General features: G+C 38.4%; 1 protein-coding gene across 1 annotated transcript in view; it reads left to right on the top strand.

The window, feature by feature from the left end:
* The window catches only part of nup210 (nucleoporin 210), a 63,632-nt gene extending 48,887 nt beyond the window's left edge, over window positions 1-14,745 (top strand). The window contains exons 32-40 of the mRNA XM_067446984.1: window positions 3,249-3,469; window positions 3,596-3,732; window positions 3,899-4,007; window positions 5,546-5,692; window positions 5,797-6,047; window positions 8,215-8,419; window positions 11,068-11,184; window positions 11,305-11,379; window positions 13,592-14,745. Of these exons, the coding sequence (XP_067303085.1) occupies window positions 3,249-3,469; window positions 3,596-3,732; window positions 3,899-4,007; window positions 5,546-5,692; window positions 5,797-6,047; window positions 8,215-8,419; window positions 11,068-11,184; window positions 11,305-11,379; window positions 13,592-13,695 (1,366 nt within the window). The 3' untranslated portion in view covers window positions 13,696-14,745. The remainder of the gene's footprint in view (window positions 1-3,248; window positions 3,470-3,595; window positions 3,733-3,898; window positions 4,008-5,545; window positions 5,693-5,796; window positions 6,048-8,214; window positions 8,420-11,067; window positions 11,185-11,304; window positions 11,380-13,591) is intronic.
* Window positions 14,746-18,720: the final 3,975 nt, after the last annotated feature.

The raw sequence follows: 18,720 nt of genomic DNA, 5'->3' as shown, positions 1-18,720 counted from the left end.
TATTATAGTCAACCAAACTACACCACACCTATTTAAGTAAAAAAAAAAAACTACACCGCTCCTATTATAGTCAACAAAACTACACCGCTCCTATTTTAGTCAATAAAACTACACCACTCCTATTATAGTCAACAAAACTACACTGCTCCTATTTGTCAACAAATCGCTGCTCCAATTATAGTCTTCAAAACTACACCGCTCCTATTATAGTCAATCAAACAACACCGCTCCTATTATAGTCTTCAAAACTACACCACACCTATTTAAGTAAAAAAAAAAAACTACACCGCTCCTATTATAGTCAACAAAACTACACCGCTCCTATTTTAGTCAATAAAACTACACCACTCCTATTATAGTCAACAAAACTACACTGCTCCTATTTTTCAACAAATCGCTGCTCCAATTATAGTCTTCAAAACTACACCGCTCCTATTTTAGTCAATAAAACTACACTGCTCCTATTTTAGTCAATAAAACTACACCACTCCAATTATAGTCAACAAAACTACACCGCTCCTATTATAGTCAACAAAACACCGCTCCTATTATAGTCAGCAAAACTACACTGCTCCTATTTTAGTCTTCAAAACAACACCACTCCTATTTTAGTCAATAAAACTACACCGCTCCTATTATAGTCAACAAAACTGCACCGCTCCTATTTTAGTCAAAAAACGACACCGCTCCTATTATAGTCAACAAAACTACACCGCTCCTATTATAGTCAACAAAACTACACCGCTCCTATTTTAGTCAATAAAACAACACCGCTCCTATTATAGTCAACAAAACTACACCGCTCCTATTATAGTCAATAAAACTACACTGCTCCTAATATAGTCATCAAAACGACACGGCTCCTATTATAGTCAACAAAACTACACAGCTCCTATTTTAGTCAATAAAACAACACCGCTCCTATTATAGTCAACAAAACTACACCGCTCCTATTATAGTCAACAAAACTACACCGCTCCTATTATAGTCAACAAAACTTCACCACTCCTATTATAGTCAACAAAACTACACCGCTCCTATTTTAGTCAATAAAACTACACCGCTCCTATTATAGTCAACAAAACTACACCGCTCCTATTTTAGTCAAAAAACTACACCGCTCCTATTATAGTCAACAAAACTACACCGCTCCTATTTTAGTCAATAAAACAACACCGCTCCTATTATTATCTTCAAAACTACACCACTCCTATTATAGTCAACAACCGCTCCTATTTTAGTCAATAAAACTACACTGCTCCTATTATAGTCATCAAAACTACTCCGCTCCTATTTGTCAAAAAATCTCTGCTCCTATTATAGTCTTCAAAACGACACGGCTCCTATTTAAGTAAAAAAAAACTACACCGCTCCTATTATAGTCAATAAAACTACACCGCTCCTATTTTAGTCAATAAAACTACACCGCTCCTATTTTAGTCAATAAAACTACACCGCTCCTATTATAGTCAACAAAACTACACCGCTCCTATTTTAGTCAATAAAACAACACCGCTCCTATTATAGTCTTCAAAACTACACCACTCCTATGTAAGTCAACAAAACTGCACCGCTCCTATTATAGTCTTCAAAACTACACCACTCCTATGTAAGTCAACAAAACAACACCGCTCCTATTATAGTCTTCAAAACTACACCACTCCTATGTAAGTCAACAAAACTGCACCGCTCCTTTTATAGTCAACAAAACACCGCTCCTATTATAGTCAGCAAAACTACACTGCTCCTATTATAGTCAACAAAACACCGCTCCTATTATAGTCAGCAAAACTACACTGCTCCTATTATAGTCAACAAAACACCGCTCCTATTATAGTCAGCAAAACTACACTGCTCCTATTTTAGTCAATAAAACTACACCGCTCCTATTTTAGTCAATAAAACTGCACCGCTCCTATTATAGTCAACAAAACTACACCGCTCCTATTTTAGTCAATAAAACTACACCGCTCCTATTATAGTCAACAAAACTACACCGCTCCTATTTTAGTCAATAAAACAACACCACTCCTATTATAGTCATCAAAACTACTCCGCTCCTATTTGTCAACAAAACTACACCGCTCCTATTTTAGTCAATAAAACAACACCGCTCCTATTTGTCAACAAATCTCTGCTCCTATTATAGTCTTCAAAACGACACGGCTCCTATTTAAGTCAACAAAACTACACCGCTCCTATTATAGTCAACAAAACTACACCGCTCCTATTTTAGTCAATAAAACTACACCGCTCCTATTATAGTCAACAAAACTACACCGCTCCTATTTTAGTCAAAAAACTACACCGCTCCTATTATAGTCAACAAAACTACACCGCTCCTATTTTAGTCAATAAAACAACACCACTCCTATTATAGTCATCAAAACTACTCCGCTCCTATTTGTCAACAAAACTACACCGCTCCTATTTTAGTCAATAAAACAACACCGCTCCTATTTGTCAACAAATCTCTGCTCCTATTATAGTCTTCAAAACGACACGGCTCCTATTTAAGTCAACAAAACTACACCGCTCCTATTATAGTCAACAAAACTACACCGCTCCTATTTTAGTCAATAAAACAACACCACTCCTATTATAGTCATCAAAACTACTCCGCTCCTATTTGTCAACAAAACTACACCGCTCCTTTTTTAGTCAATAAAACAACACTCCTATTTGTCAACAAATCTCTGCTCCTATTATAGTCTTCAAAACGACACGGCTCCTATTATAGTCAACAAAACTACACAGCTCCTATTTTAGTCAATAAAACAACACCGCTCCTATTATAGTCTTCAAAACTACACCACTCCTATTTAAGTCAACAAAACTACACCGCTCCTATTTTAGTCAACAAAACTACACCGCTTCTATTATAGTCTTCAAAACTACACCGCTCCTATTATAGTCAACAAAACTACACCGCTCCTATTATAGTCAACAAAACTTCACCCCTCCTATTATAGTCAATAAAACTACAGCGCTCCTAAAATAGACAATAAAACTACACCGCACCTATTATAGTCAATAAAAACTACAGCGCTCCTATTATAGTCTTCAAAACTACTCCGCTCCTATTAAAGTCAATAAAACAACAGAACATTATACAGTATTAAATGTGGAAATTGCAGATCATTTAAGCATCATATTTATCCTAGAATATTAAGCTAAATCAATGATTATGCTTATTTTTTGGATGAGTTATTTTGTTATGAATTTAACCGTCTATATTATGTGTGCAGGGATGATTTGGTGCAGGTCGGTAAGGGTTCGAGTAACGGCACGCTGATGGTACGGACGGTCAATGTGGGTCTGACTCTTCTAGGAGTTTGGGACTCGGAGCAGGCCGGGCTCGCAGATTTCATCGCACTACCTGTCCAATATGCCATTCATCCAGCAGAAGCCCAGCGGCTGGTCGTGGGAGATGTTGTGTGTTTTTCGGCACAGATTATTAATCAGGAGGGTAAGGGATGACAAAGACACCTAAAAAAGAGTTCTAAAAAAAACTAGACAGGGAAAAACTGTTGGCATACTTATTTCAGCCCGAAACTTGAAGAAAACCTGAGAAATGTCCTGTTGTCATGGTCAGGTGCGTCAGGTGTGTGGAGCTCATCATCCAGTTCTGTTCTGGAGGTTGAACCCAGGACTGGAGCCGCAGTGGCCAGAAACAAGGGCACAGTCACCGTCTTCTACGACATACCAGGCCAACTCCACACTTACATAGAGGTGAGCACCTGTACGCTAGTATCATATAGATCCAAACTCATCACAAGGAGTTCCTTCAATTTAAAGATATTTTGATAAGATATAAATAGGGAAAATCATGAAAAGGTCTAAATGGTCTAAATATGTGATCCTTATTAAATTGTAGACAACATTGTGTTTTCTTTAGGTTTTTATTGAAGATGCAACTCGGACGTCTGTCGTGACTCCCTCAGTGAAGAAAGACAGAGACTCTAAAGTCTTGATGTCAACCAGGGACACAGGAAGCAACCTCATTGGTACAGATCACTCCTTTAATTTCTGTAGTCCTCACGTTGGTGCTCATTGAAGGTCATGCTTATGTGCTGTGTTTGTGATATGTTTGTATCCTGCCTTAACATATTAACCTTCTGGTCAGTGTGATTAGAGCATTAAGTGCATGACGTAATTCAAATCTGTTTTCACACTGTTTTCACACGCCCAAGAGAGACTTAATCCGTGCTTGTCATAATAAACACCTGATCTCTGTTTGTTGCAATTTTCATTAGCTACAGAAATCTATATAATTTGAAAAACATTAAATATTATATCAACTTATATGATATTTTTATTATTGTAATTATATAATGGCCCCAAAAGTAACATGCAAGTCACACTAAATGTGTGATTTCATTTTCTCAATTGTGGATGTTTGTAATGATAAAACAATAGATAGAATACTGTTAAAAATTAAGTTTAGAACTAAGTATTTTGGTTATCAAATGCATCATTATTTTTATATAAAAAAATCTATGTTGCAAAAATAGTTCAGAAGAATGAAGACCGATATCACTTGCTTTGATATTTTGGATCTAATGTAGGTACAGTCAAACATTTAAGTGTGACCTAAGAGTCCAAATTGTTGTTGTGGCATCATATACACACACACACACACACACACACACACACACACACACACACACACACACACACACACACACTACATGTAATAAGACATAGTCATAAAAATACAATTTACTGTATAGGATGTCAAGGAAATTGGCAAAATTTAGAAGTAGGACACTTAAATCGTGATATGGAAATCGTGTCTCTAAATATTTAACCACAAAATTATTTAAATCTGAAGTTTGCATGTTGTGCATTTGTCAGTTTGATTTGCTGCTACAAAAAAACTCAAGCACGTGTGACACTTTTCTGCCATCTCAATATATATGAGGACACAAACACATGAAGTTCATCTCCAGAGTTGCTCAGAGTCACTTCACCAACACTTCACTGTTTTATTTGAGGGATTATCTTCATACACAGCTAAGCTCTTCATGACCAAACACCAAAATAAAATTGAACTTTAACGTAAATTATGACAGATATTTATTTTGTGTATCTATTGTATGGTAGAATGTAATTATGATATAGTTTCTTGAGGAATATCATTTTTTTTAATCAATATTTTTATTTAAACCATAAAACACGTTGTCTGCCAGAAAATGAAAGGAATTGTTTGAATTTTATTTTATTACGTTTTCAAGAGATAAATTAGGCTGTTATTGTTTTATGAATTAAATTCATTAGATATCTTTTTGATCATTAAAATGTTCAAATGCAACCATTCAACTTTACACAGAAAACGCAGAATTTGGAATAAAAAAACTGATTTCGAAGGGACTAGCAACACTTAAGTCAGGTTTGATTCCTAAGAATCACAAAAGCTGAATTATTTTATTCTATCAATGAACTGAAAGTGTCTGCCAAATGTAAACATTCCTTAAATGCGTTATTTGATCACAATACTTTTCCTCACAACATCATAACACTCACTGTTGTTTGGTGTCCACAGGAAGCTGCTCCTCATCCCAGTTAGACAGTGTTGCTTTGCTTCACCCAGAGTCCTCCATCAGTTGCCGCCTCCACTTCACCAGCAGCGCTGTGGATTTCTCCGCTCATGACATCTACCACACTCACACCGCATTTGACACCAGCACAGGTCTCTCGGATACAGCTTTGCATTTTTTTCCCACTGGCCTTCAGGCATTTAAATGAATAAATAAATGTTTTAAATCTGTCATCTTTGTCTTCTGTGAACGTCAGGTTTCTACAGCTGTGCATTGAGCTTTAAGCCCATGAGTGACCAGCAGGTGAAGGTGTTGAGCATGTCTATGACTGACGTGGAGGTGTCTGCCGTTGTGCAGGGCAGTCACTTCACCGGACAGCAGATCGGCGCTCGCCTGCCTGTCAATCCAGGAATCTACGCCGATCAAACGGACATCATCCTGAGTAATCAGCACACATCTGCTGATCTGACCATCTATGGGACGCCAGGCGCTCTGCAGCAGCTAGATGTAATGTCTGCACCTTCGTCTCTCTCTGCCATTTGTGTTTGAAAAGTTAAATGACAATCATTTTGTTAAAGGAACTGGATGTAAGAAATGTATTTCAATTAATCATAAACTGGCCCTGATATGTCACTAGACATTCTGAAATCATGTTCATTTCAAATACACAACATGCCAGTATTAACATCAGCTGATGGCTGCAACAACAACTTTTAAATGACAATATCCTGGCCGGACTACTGTTGTCAGTGATATACAGGTCCTTCTCAAAAAAATTGCATATTGTGATAAAGTTCATTATTTTCCATAATGTAATGATAAAAATTTAACTTTCATATATTTTAGATTCATTGCACACCAACTGAAATATTTCAGGTCTTTTATTGTTTTAATTCTGATGATTTCGGCATACAGCTCATGAAAACCCAAAATCTCAAAAAATTTGCATATTTCATCCGACCAATAAAAGAAAACCTTCAAATAAATAATTATGTTCAGTTATGCACTCAATAGTTGGTGGGGAATCCTTTTGCAGAAATGACTGCTTCACTGCGGCGTGGCATGGAGGCGATCAGCCTGTGGCACTACTGAGGTGTTCTGGAGGCCCAGGATGCTTCGATAGCGGCCTTAAGCTCATCCAGAGTGTTGGGTCTTGGGTCTCTCAACGTTCTCTTCACAATATCCCACAGATTCTCTATGGGGTTCAGGTCGGGAGAGTTGGCAGGCCAATTGAGCACAGTAATACCATGGTCAGTAAACCATTTACCAGTGGTTTTGGCATTGTGAGCAGGTGCCAGGCCGTGCTGAAAAACCAAATCTTCATCTCCATAAAGCTTTTCAGCAGATGGAAGCAAAATCTCCTGATAGCGAGCTGCATTGACCCTGCCCTTGATAAAACACAGTGGACCAACACCAGCAGCTGACATGGCACCCCAGACCATCACTGACTGTGGGTACTTGACACTGGACTTCAGGCATTTTGGCATTTCCTTCTCCCCAGTCTTCCTCCAGACTCTGGCACCTTGATTTCCGAATGACATGCAAAATTTGCTTTCATCCGAAAAAAGTACTTTGGACCACTGAGCAACAGTTCAGTGCTGCTGCTCTGTGGCCCAAAAGTGTCTTGACCTGGGGAATGCGGCACCTGTAGCCCATTTCCTGCACACGCCTGTGCACGGTGGCTCTGGATGTTTCTACTCCAGACTCAGTCCACTGCTTCCGCAGGTCCCCCAAGGTCTGGAATCGCTCCTTCTCCACAATCTTCCTCAGGGTCCGCTCACCTCTTCTCGTTGTGCAGCGTTTTTTGCCACACTTTTTCCTTCCCACAGACTTCCCGCTGAGGTGCCTTGATGCAGCACTCTGGGAACAGCCTATTCATCCAGAAATGTCTTTATGTGTCTTACCCTCTCGCTTGAGGGTGTCAATGATGGCCTTCTGGACAGCAGTCAGGTCGGCAGTCTTACCCATGATTGCGGTTTTGAGTAATGAACCAGGCTGGAGTTTTTAAAAGCCTCAGGAATCTTTTGCAGGTGTTTAGAGTTAATTAGTTGATTCAGATGATTAGGTTAATAGCTCGTTTAGAGAACCTTTTCATGATATGCTAATTTTTTGAGATATGATTTTGGCATACAGCTCATGAAAACCCAAAATTCCTCAGTATTAAAACAATAAAAGACCTGAAATATTTCAGTTGGTGTGCAATGAATCTAAAATATATGAAAGTTTAATTTTTATCATTACATTATGGAAAATAATGAACTTTATCACAATATGCACATTTTTTGAGAAGGACCTGTATATCACTGACAACAGTAGTCCGGCCAGGATATTGTAATTTAAAAGTTGTTGTTGCAGCCCTCAGCTGATGTTAATATTGGCATGTTGTGCATTGGCCTGAAGCTCCGCCCTTCATCTATCGACCAATCATGAAGTCAGTAGTGTTTCGGGTTGCCAGATCTGCTCTAGTTACCACAGCTGCAGATCTACAAACGTTCTGCTGATCCTGCAGCCAATCTGGCAACCTTAAGTCTGGGGGAGGGGGATGGGGATACACCGCTCTACAGTTTTTTGAAAGGGATTGCAGTTTTGGCCACAATCTTACATACACTTGCTTTAATAAGCATTATTGTATTCACCAAACATGCATGTGACTCTGATTGGCTCTTTCTGACAGGTGAAGAGCAGTTCTCCTGCAGTTGTGATCGAGCAGAAGGAGGTTTCCCAGAGCTTTCCGAGCTATATCAGATACACAGTTAGTGTGGTGAACCCGCAGGGAGCTCTGACTGCCTCTGTGTCTATAAGCAGCGCGGCTAGTGATCAGGTGCTGCTTATCCCAGTGTCTGTCATGCATCTAGCAGCCAGCGGCACTTCTATGCAAGGTTGGTGCCTTCACATCAGTCTGATAGGGAGAAATATTGTTTGTGGTTAAAGGGTTACTAAACCGATTAGATGTTTAGATGGGGCTTTGTATCAGTAGAAACCCATGAGTATATTCAAATTATCGTGCCCCCCCCCCCCTCCCCCATTTAGGCTAAAGACTACAGCCAGTAGAGGAGCTATTTAGACTAAAGACTACAGACTAAAGACTACTGTCACATCAGTCTGATAGGGAGAAATATTGTTTGTGGTTAAAGGGTTACTAAACCGATTAGATGTTTAGATGTTAAGCCTCTACAGCCAGTAGAGGGCGCTATTTAGGCTAAAGACTACAGCCAGAAGAGGAGCTATTTAGACTAAAGACTACAGCCAGTAGAGGAGCTATTTAGGCTAAAGACTACAGCCAGTAGAGGGAGATATTTAGGCTCAAAGACTACAGCCAGTAGAGGAGCTATTTAGACTAAAGACTACAGCCAGTAGAGGGAGATATTTAGGCTCAAAGCCTACAGCCAGTAGAGGAGCTATTTAGGCTAAAGACTACAGCCAGTAGAGGGAGCTATTTAGACTAAAGACTACAGCCAGTAGAGGAGCTATTTAGGCTAAAGACTACAGCCAGTAGAGGGAGATATTTAGGCTCAAAGCCTACAGCCAGTAGAGGAGCTATTTAGGCTAAAGACTACAGCCAGTAGAGGGAGCTATTTAGACTAAAGACTACAGCCAGTAGAGGAGCTATTTAGGCTAAAGACTACAGCCAGTAGAGGGAGCTATTTAGGCTCAAAGACTACAGCCAGTAGAGGGAGCTATTTAGACTAAAGACTACAGCCAGTAGAGGAGCTATTTAGGCTAAAGACTACAGCCAGTAGAGGAGCTATTTAGACTAAAGACTACAGCCAGTAGAGGAGCTATTTAGGCTAAAGACTACAGCCAGTAGAGGGAGCTATTTAGGCTAAAGACTACAGCCAGTAGAGGGAGCTATTTAGACTAAAGACTACAGCCAGTAGAGGAGCTATTTAGGCTAAAGACTACAGCAAGTAGAGGGAGCTATTTAGGCTAAAGACTACAGCCAGTAGAGGAGCTATTTAGGCTAAAGACTACAGCCAGTAGAGGAGCTATTTAGACTAAAGACTACAGCCAGTAGAGGAGCTATTTAGGTTAAAGCCTACAGCCAGCAGAGGAGCTATTTAGGTTAAAGCCTAAAGCCAGTAGAGGAGCTATTTAGGTTAAAGCCTACAGCCAGCAGTGGAGCTATTTAGGTTAAAGCCTAAAGCCAGCAGAGGAGCTATTTAGACTAAAGACTACAGCCAGTAGAGGAGCTATTTAGGTTAAAGTCTACAGCCAGCAGAGGAGCTATTTAGGTTAAAGCCTACAGCCAGTAGAGGAGCTATTTAGGCTAAAGACTACAGCCAGTAGAGGAGCTATTCAGGCTAAAGACTACAGCCAGTTGAGGAGCTATTTAGGGTAAAGACTACAGCCAGTAGAGGAGCTATTCAGGCTAAAGACTACAGCCAGTAGAGGAGCTATTTAGACTAAAGACTGCAGCCAGTAGAGGAGCTATTTAGGCTAAAGACTACAGGAGCTATTTAGGCTAAAGACTACAGCCAGTAGAGGAGCTATTTAGACTAAAGACTACAGCCAGTAGAGGAGCTATTTAGGCTAAAGACTACAGCTAGTAGAGGAGCTATTTAGGCTAAAGACTACAGCCAGTTGAGGAGCTATTTAGGCTAAACACTACAGCCAGTAGAGGAGCTATTTAGACTAAACACTACAGCCAGTAGAGGAGCTATTTAGACTAAAGACTACAGCCAGTAGAGGAGCTATTTAGACTAAAGACTACAGCCAGTAGAGGAGCTATTTAGACTAAACACTACAGCCAGTAGAGGAGCTATTTAGACTAAAGACTACAGCCAGTAGAGGAGCTATTTAGGCTAAAGACTACAGTCAGTAGAGGAGCTATTCAGGCTAAACACTACAGCCAGTAGAGGAGCTATTCAGGCTAAACACTACAGCCCAGTAGAGGAGCTATTAAGGCTAAGGACTACAGCCAGTACTCTTACATAGCCACAGTGTCACATGACGTGAAGTTTTACAGTGATTGACAGCACTTTATTAAATAAATTATTCCAACTGAGGTGTTAGTTCATCCATTTAGATATTTTAAATAACCAACAACAGCTTTAAATGCTTTGTAAGTGGTTGCAGATAGTATTGAGACCGTGCATTCCACAGCCACGGCATCTCTTATAAAACAGCTTTATGAACGCAGCTGCATTAAGCACAAAATATGAGACTATAGTATTATAGTGCTGTCTAATACTACACTGTAATAAAACAAATACTTCTATTTATTTTTACTGGCATCCCAAAGTGTCTGAGAATTAGATGTTTCTATTTCATAATGTTCGTAAGAAAAATTGTGAAAAATTAAGTGTGAGCAATTTGATAATGGTTTGCCTGTAAATTATGGTTTTATCTGGATAGCAAATAGCAAAATGGAGCATTGGATGCATTGACATTAGCCAATCTGGCCAAGGTTCAAAGAAGACCCTAAAATTGATTGTCCTAACAGAGGATTCAGAATGAGGATTGAATATTTTCTGTTTGTTTTGAATGTTTGGCTCCTAAATGCATGCTGCTTCACCTTTTCTTGTAGCACGTATGGTAGATGGAACAGATGGGCCCAATATTCTTCAGCAGTTTATTGACTCCTATCAAGTGATGTTCTTCACTTTATTCGCTCTTTTGGCTGCCACTGCTGTTGTCGTCATCGGTAAATGCTTCCATATCCTGCAACACTTTTTAATATCATGGATAAGGGGCTTTATGACTGATTATTCCTTTGTTTTAAATATCTTTTTATATTTCAACAATTTTCTGTATTTTTCTATAGTGTGTCATGTGCTGTTTTCTCCAAGAGATAATGTCAGTCATCCTGCATTCATCCAGAAGACTCCGCCTCCCACAGGTACATGCATCTGGAAAATACTCCTGCAATAATGTAACCAAATATAACACAAATAAATGCTGCTCCATTCTCCAGAAAAGCTGGAGAAAAGGTCTGGAAGGAAATTGTTGTCAGCAGGGGTTCTTTGGCTCTTTCTACAGTATTGATAGAGAGTTCATGCTGTGGCTAAAGCAGTCTGGTCTCCCTCACAGAAGCCTCGTTTTCCGCCAAAATTACAGGACAAAAATACTTGGGGAAATTAATAACAAGTATGGAAGAGATTCAAGCTGAGCTGCTTTTGCTGGTTATGTATTGGTTTAATAAAGAGGTAATTAACAAAAAGGCAGAAAAGCACTAGCGTATTCTGGAAACTTGTAAAGCTAGATTTAAAATGACAATGTATATTATCATCAGCTATTACATTGACCGTGAGATGGCTGAGACAAACACGCGCCATCAGACAGAGAGCAAGACTGATATTTACTCGCAACCTAGCAAAAGACTTTTAAAAATGCCGGCTGAAATAAAAGGCTGCGTGAGCTTAAAGGGTTAGTTCACCCCAAAATGAAAATTATTTCATTAATTACTCACCCTCATGTCGTTGGACACCCGTAAGACCTTTGTTCATCTTCAGAACACAAATGAAGATATTTTTGTTGAAAGTTGATGGCTGAGAAAGGCTTCAAAAAGACCCATAAAGGCACTAAAGACGACATTACAAAGTCCATCTCACTACAGTGTCTGTACAATAATTTTACAATGCGACAAGAATAGTTTTTGTGCGCACAAAAATCTAAATAACGACTTTATCCACTAAGTTATTGACGTTAACTCGAGGCATGCGCGAGAATATGACGCAACTGTGAGTTTATGGGCTACTAGGAAGCTGTCCGTATGTCCCTGAAAATGTGAACTTTGGAGTCATTTCGCGCCTCGTTAACCAATGAGGAGCCTGCTTGCTGCTGTCATGTGATAAAGTGACGTGATGAGAAACCCTGCATAATTAAAAAATACTGTTATTTTGTCACTAAATGTAGTTTTAATGCTTTTCAGTTGATAATGTAGTTTCAAGCTAAAATATGTGGTTTATTTATAAAGACAGCGCCTATTTAAAAAAAAAAAATCTTGTGTTTTTGGAGTTGTGAGCTCGCTAACCCCGGCGAGAGCAGCCTTTCCTCGGCCAGTCCTTCTGCCGTTTGCCGCTGGCTCTGTAGTGGTTAAACATGAGATATAATTTGTCTTGTGTACATCTAATGGACGATTTGTGGTCTATTGTTGCCTCCCAAATCATTTTAACTGAGGGCAAAGTGAAGTGTCAAAAAAAAGTTGAAAGTTGAAAAATATAAATTTGAAAACGTTATATTTTTTAAGGATATAAACATATACATGCAGTGAAGATCCAGGTAATCCAGTTAACGTCAATGCATTTACATTTACATTTATGTGGCTGTTAATGCTTAGTATTTTTTTTATGAACATGGAGCGTCATGATCCCTGCGTCTATTTCGCTTCAAATGCTTAATTTCTATGCGTGTCCAATTCGCTGCGGATGGATTCAAAATGTTCACACGTCAAACTAGTGTCTAACGTGATTTTGGCGCTCTATTCGCGTTCGGTGTGAACGTAGCATCAGGCATTTCCTTTACCAGGTGACCATCCTCTGGCTTTCAGAGCCTTGCTGTGAGTTTATGGGCTACTGGGGAGCTGTCCGTATGTCCCCTAGGTGGATCTCGAACAGAAGTTGATGAAAGGGGAGGTTACTGTTTGTTAACCTCTGAAACATTGACTAGAGGGATCCAACCAAGCTTGCATCACTTGCTGCTTGAGAAACAAATGTGCTCACTGAGGAAATGTAGCATGTGCAGGTGCTTTATGCACTCTAATGGGCGGTTCTGTCTGTCATAGTCACACTTGGTGCAAATGCCAGGTATGGATGCCCTTCCTCTGTTTAAGAGAAACGGTATGAACAGTAACCCATTGTTTCTTTAAATCCACTGACAGAGCAACGTCTGAGTTTGACATCTTTACATCTTACTCAACATCTTTATCCGACAGCAGAATCTATCACGCTTGTTGTTCAGATTCACCTGTACACAGACAGAAATGCCAACTGATCTGATAGACTTCACCACATTTTCTTTTATTACTATTTCTTCTGATGTTTAGGAATATTTGTAACCTCCTGTAAATTTCGATTACTGACTTTGAATTGTAAATCCTGCTGTTTTTTCAGGTGTAGCTAAGCTGACTGAGAGCCCCTTCAACAACAGTGCGTCTTCAGACATGAAGGGAAGCCCACGATTACGTTTGTATTCACCAGACTACAACTCCAGATGAACCGTCTCCACCTGAAGACTGTAGAAAGTGCCTTACCATTGAATACAGGAGCATAAGCGTGTTGGAAAATACTTGTGAAACTATTGCTTTTATGCTTAAAACAATAGCTTTTCATTTGAATCCAAGTTTGTTGAAATGCTGCATCATATCTGATTGAATATGTCAGGGTTGCATAGTTTTGTCTGCTTTTTGTTTGGTTATTTAAGTGTTTGATGTGTGCTCTCATTTATTATAATTTCCATAAAGTTTTTTCCAATAGTTTTCATAGCTTGATATATGTTGTGATGTTAAATGTATGTCTTTTTTTCTTTGAAGCTCAGGACAACCATTAAAAACTAATGTGAGGCGTGATTATGTAGCATGTTTTTGTGTGAATAGTGCAACCACTGATCCCGTCCAAAGTGCTCTTATACAAGTGTTTGATCTGCAAAAAAAACAAATGGCCAGTTGTTTCATTTAATATTGATTTTAATATTTTGAAGAATTATTGAGTTGAGTGCAGCTTCTTTATGTGAATTGATGTGAATGTTAAAAATGTTTAAGGGCTTAGTTCAGTTCCAATGCTTTAGCAAATGTAATGTGGTTCTGAAACGACAGGCTAGTAATCAGTGAAGTAGCATTTGCTGTTCAAAAGTCCTACAATAGATACTGATAATTCTTTTACTGTGAGTTTGAGTCAGATTCAAGATTGTGACCATTTTTGACCGAATAAATGCCTCAGCCTTGTGAGCCTGTTTAAGTGAGACAGAAATGTTTAATGAATAATTTGTTTTCTTCTAGTATCTGCCTTTGTAAGCGAGAGCCATATTGTGACTCAGAACTGCTGCACTGAATAAGATGAGGAATTGTGATAACTGTCATAATCTATGAGTTTCTATCTGTTTATGTAACCACTTCTGAGCCTCATTGTGTTTGCTCTTCTGTCTATCCTGTGTTTCCTCTTCTGTCTACCTCCCTCCAAAAAAATAATAGCTTGTGCTTTGAGAACAGCCTTTATTTACATTGTGCTTTTTGCAGCATGTGATCAATAAACATTAAATATACTAAGTATCACCTGATTGCTTTTTTGTTTTCTTAAAATTCACATATTGTCCAATTAATGATTTATTCCGTAGCATTGGCAGAGACCTTCATTGTGAGAATTTAATGAATTTTACTTTGATTTTTATACATTAGATATATCGACTTAATTTTGCTCACAATCTTAAACAAAAATCCATGTATCACTTATATCACTATTAAAGTCTATCTTTACTACACTATTGTTAGGGGTAACAGTCTATGACCCAAGACCAGTAGTGGGAAGGAAGACCAAGAGTCAGAAGTGCAATTAATTAATTACGATCTTAAAAATGTGGCACATGCGTTCAATGACAAATGCTGAACAGTTAGATCATTAGCTCAAGGCTCATGTATTATTATTGTGATGCTCTACTGGGTGGTTGCCCTGCTCGCTTAATAAACAAACTCCAGCTAGTCCAAAACGGCAGCTCAAATTCTTACTAGAACCAGGAAGTATAATCATATTAGTCCAGTTCTGTCAACACTGCACTGGCTCGCTATTAAACATTGCATACATTTTAAAATCCTGCTTATTACTTACAAAGCACTAAATGGTTTAGCTCCCCAATATTTAAGCAAGCTTAAACACATTATACTCCATCACGTAGCCGCCTAGCACTGTTCGGGAAGCAGACACACTCTGTCAGTTTAAATCTAGACTAAAAACACATCTCCTAATGTATCATTATTATGCATTATATGCTGATATTATGCTTAGTGCTAAAGCTAAGTGGTGAAGTGCGGTGGTGAAAATAGTGAATACCAGAGGTAAAATTATAGGAGCTCATCAGAGTCACCCTACTGACTTATTTGGTCATAAGGAAAGCCCAATCCATTTTAATCAATCAATCAACTTTATTTATACAGCGCTTTTACAATGATGATTGTTTCAAAGCAGCTTCACAGTGTTAAACAGGACAATATTGCAACACAATTTGATTTGGCTAGTTTATAGAATTTAATATGACCTAATTAATCAATTTATTTTGTATATTTAGTTGAATAACTCAGATCTTAATTTTTGTGTCCCCAACTGAGCAAGCCAAGCTAAAGACGACAGTGGCAAGGAACCCAAACTCCATCAGGGCATGACGGAGAAAAATAAACCTTGGGAGAAACCAGACTCAGTCGGGGTGCCAGTTCTCCTCTGGCCTAATATTAAACAGTGTATAATTATTATTCTGCCAACCCTGCAAGTCATAAATCATATTAGATGGGAATATTCCACATTTTGAGTATCACACAAGAGACGGGTTCTTTTAGGATGGCGCTTCGATTACACAAGAAAATTAATACTTGAAAGATCGGAGTTATTGCGCCGGAAACAGGTTGTGAATTCCTCCCATCCACTACAGTCTGAATTTAATCTCCTACCTTCTGTACTTAAATTCAAATTTCTTACTGTTAGTAGAAATCGGTATAAACATTCAAATGTATTTCTACTGCGGTTTCTTTGTTAAATTCTGGTATGGGAGAAGTTTTGGGGAGTAGGTGGATTTTCGGGCTGCTGTGGTCTTGTGTTATTTTTTAGGTGTTTTTTTTATGTATGTGTGCTGATCTTTTTGCAAAGCAAATTGCCCTTCGGGGACATAAACAAATAAATTGAAGTGAAGTGAAGAAGTCCTTACTCTGTCACCAACAATATCGCTATGACAATTGAAATGAGCTGGATAATATGAGCTATTTCTCCAGAGCGGCTGTACAGCCGAATCATATTTTGTTGCATTATTTTCCTGTTAACACTGTGAAGCTGCAATCACAACCAGCAATAACAACCTGCAATAACAATCAGCATTGTAAAAAACGCTATATAAATAAAGTTGACTTGACTTAAAAAACATTTTACTGAAAAATAGTTTGTAGTCTCATCAGCAGAAGCCGGCTTCAAGTCTCACAAGGCGTTTGTAGGCCGCACTCCCCCTCTCCCATTCTGTCGTACATACAATTGTCCTAACAGTTATACTGTTGTACAGTTATACAAATAAAGCCCTAAAACATACTGATAACATGTGCTTTCTCTCAGTGAGAGGTACAGACAACAGTACAGGCAAAATGCTTTAGTGTTTCAGTAAAAGGAAAAATAAAAAGAATAAAAATAATAAAAACTAAAGACAAATCCATATTTCATCTTTGGAAGCTGTGAGCAAACACTGTTCCTGCACTCCTGTCAGTTTAGGGGTGTGTGATACCTCCAAAATCCAAACACACAACTGAAATCACGTGTTTAAGTACAGAATATGAATATGAAATAAAAAAGGGCTGTGCCTTCACAATTATGTTCCTGTTTAGAAAGAAATGGTATCTGTAAGATTTTCCAGTCAGGATTTAGACCGTATCATAGCACTGAGACTGCTCTAGAGTTACAAATGATTTACTCTTATCATCTGATCGTGGTTGCATCTCTCTATTAGTGTTACTCGATCTTAGCGCTGCATTCGATACTATCGACCACAACATTCTTCTAAATAGACAAGAAAACTGTGTTGGCATTAGAGGAATAGCAATGGCATGGTTTAAATCGTACTTATCTGACCGTTATCAGTTTGTAGCAGTAAATGAAGAGATGTCACACCGATCACAAGTTCAGTCTGGGGTACCGCAAGGCTCAGTGTTAGGACCGTTGCTCTGTATATGCTGCCACTGGGAGATGGCGTTAGTTTTCATTGTTATGCTGACGATACTCAGCTCTATTTCTTCACGCCCTGCGTAAATGACCAATTCACAAGATTAACGGAATGCAAAGCTGATATAAAAAATAGCATGAATAGTAATTTCCTGCAACTTAATTCAGATTTTTATTTTATTTTTTTATTTGACAAAAAAGCTCCACAAGTAATAACCTAGAATACTGTGTAAATTGACTGCTCTGTCAAGCCCTCCTCATCAGTGAGGAACCTGGGTGTGCTCTCTGATACCAATCTTTCATTTGAAAGCCACGTTTCTAGCATCTGTAAAACCGCATTCTAGCATCTTAAAAATATATCTAAATTACGGCACATGCTTTCAATGCAAAATGCTGAACAGTTAGTACATGCGTTCATGAGCTCAAGGCTAGATTATTGTAATGCTCTACTGGGTGGTTGCCCTGCTCGCTTAATAAACAAACTCCAGCTGGTCCAAAACGCAGCAGCTCGAGTTCTTACTAGAACCAGGAAGTATGATCATCAGAGGCGGACAGTATTGAACTTTTTTTACTTTTCAAGTAATTTAGTTTTTCAAGTATATGTACTTTATCTGTGTTTTACTTTGGAAAACTTTTACTTCACAACATTCCAAAACATAATATTGTACTTTTTACTGCCATACATTTCATATTAAATATAATTTAATAATTAATTAAATTAAAAATGTAGTACTGTACTACTCAAAGTTTTACATTTTTACTTAGTATTCCAACATTTACTTATTTAATTCCAACATAGTATGAAATTAAATATTAAGCTTTGTAATGTAGTGAAGTAAAAGTTTTCCAAAGAAAAAAACTGATAAAGTATACATAAAAATTTACTTGAGTAGAAAATAAAAATACTCCAATACTGTCCGCCTCTGATAATCCTATTAGCCCAGTTCTGTAAACACTGCACTGGCTCCCTATTAAACCCTATTTTAAAATCTTGCTTATTACTTACAAAGCACTAAATGGTATAGCTCCGCAGTACTTAAGCGAGCTCTTTACACATTATACTCCATCACGTCGATTGCGGTCTCTAAACTCTGGCCAGTTGATCATACCTAGAATATCTAAATCAGCTGCAGGCGGTCGATCCTTTTCCTATTTAGCTCCTAAACACATTCTGTCAGTTTAAATCTAGACTAAAAACACATCTCTTTACTATGACATACACATAGAACATTTTAAACTGTCATTATTCAAATCAATTGACAATTGAACACTTCCCAGTTACAAGCATGAAGGGGTTTGGTTCGATTGTTTATTTTTGAAGTCTAATAAAAAGCCCATTG

Source organism: Pseudorasbora parva, chromosome 6, assembly GCF_024679245.1.
Source record: "Pseudorasbora parva isolate DD20220531a chromosome 6, ASM2467924v1, whole genome shotgun sequence".
NCBI classification, from domain to species: domain Eukaryota; kingdom Metazoa; phylum Chordata; class Actinopteri; order Cypriniformes; family Gobionidae; genus Pseudorasbora; species Pseudorasbora parva.
The sequence above is the reverse complement of the archived record's forward strand: the minus strand, read 5'-3'. Positions and strand labels throughout refer to the sequence as shown.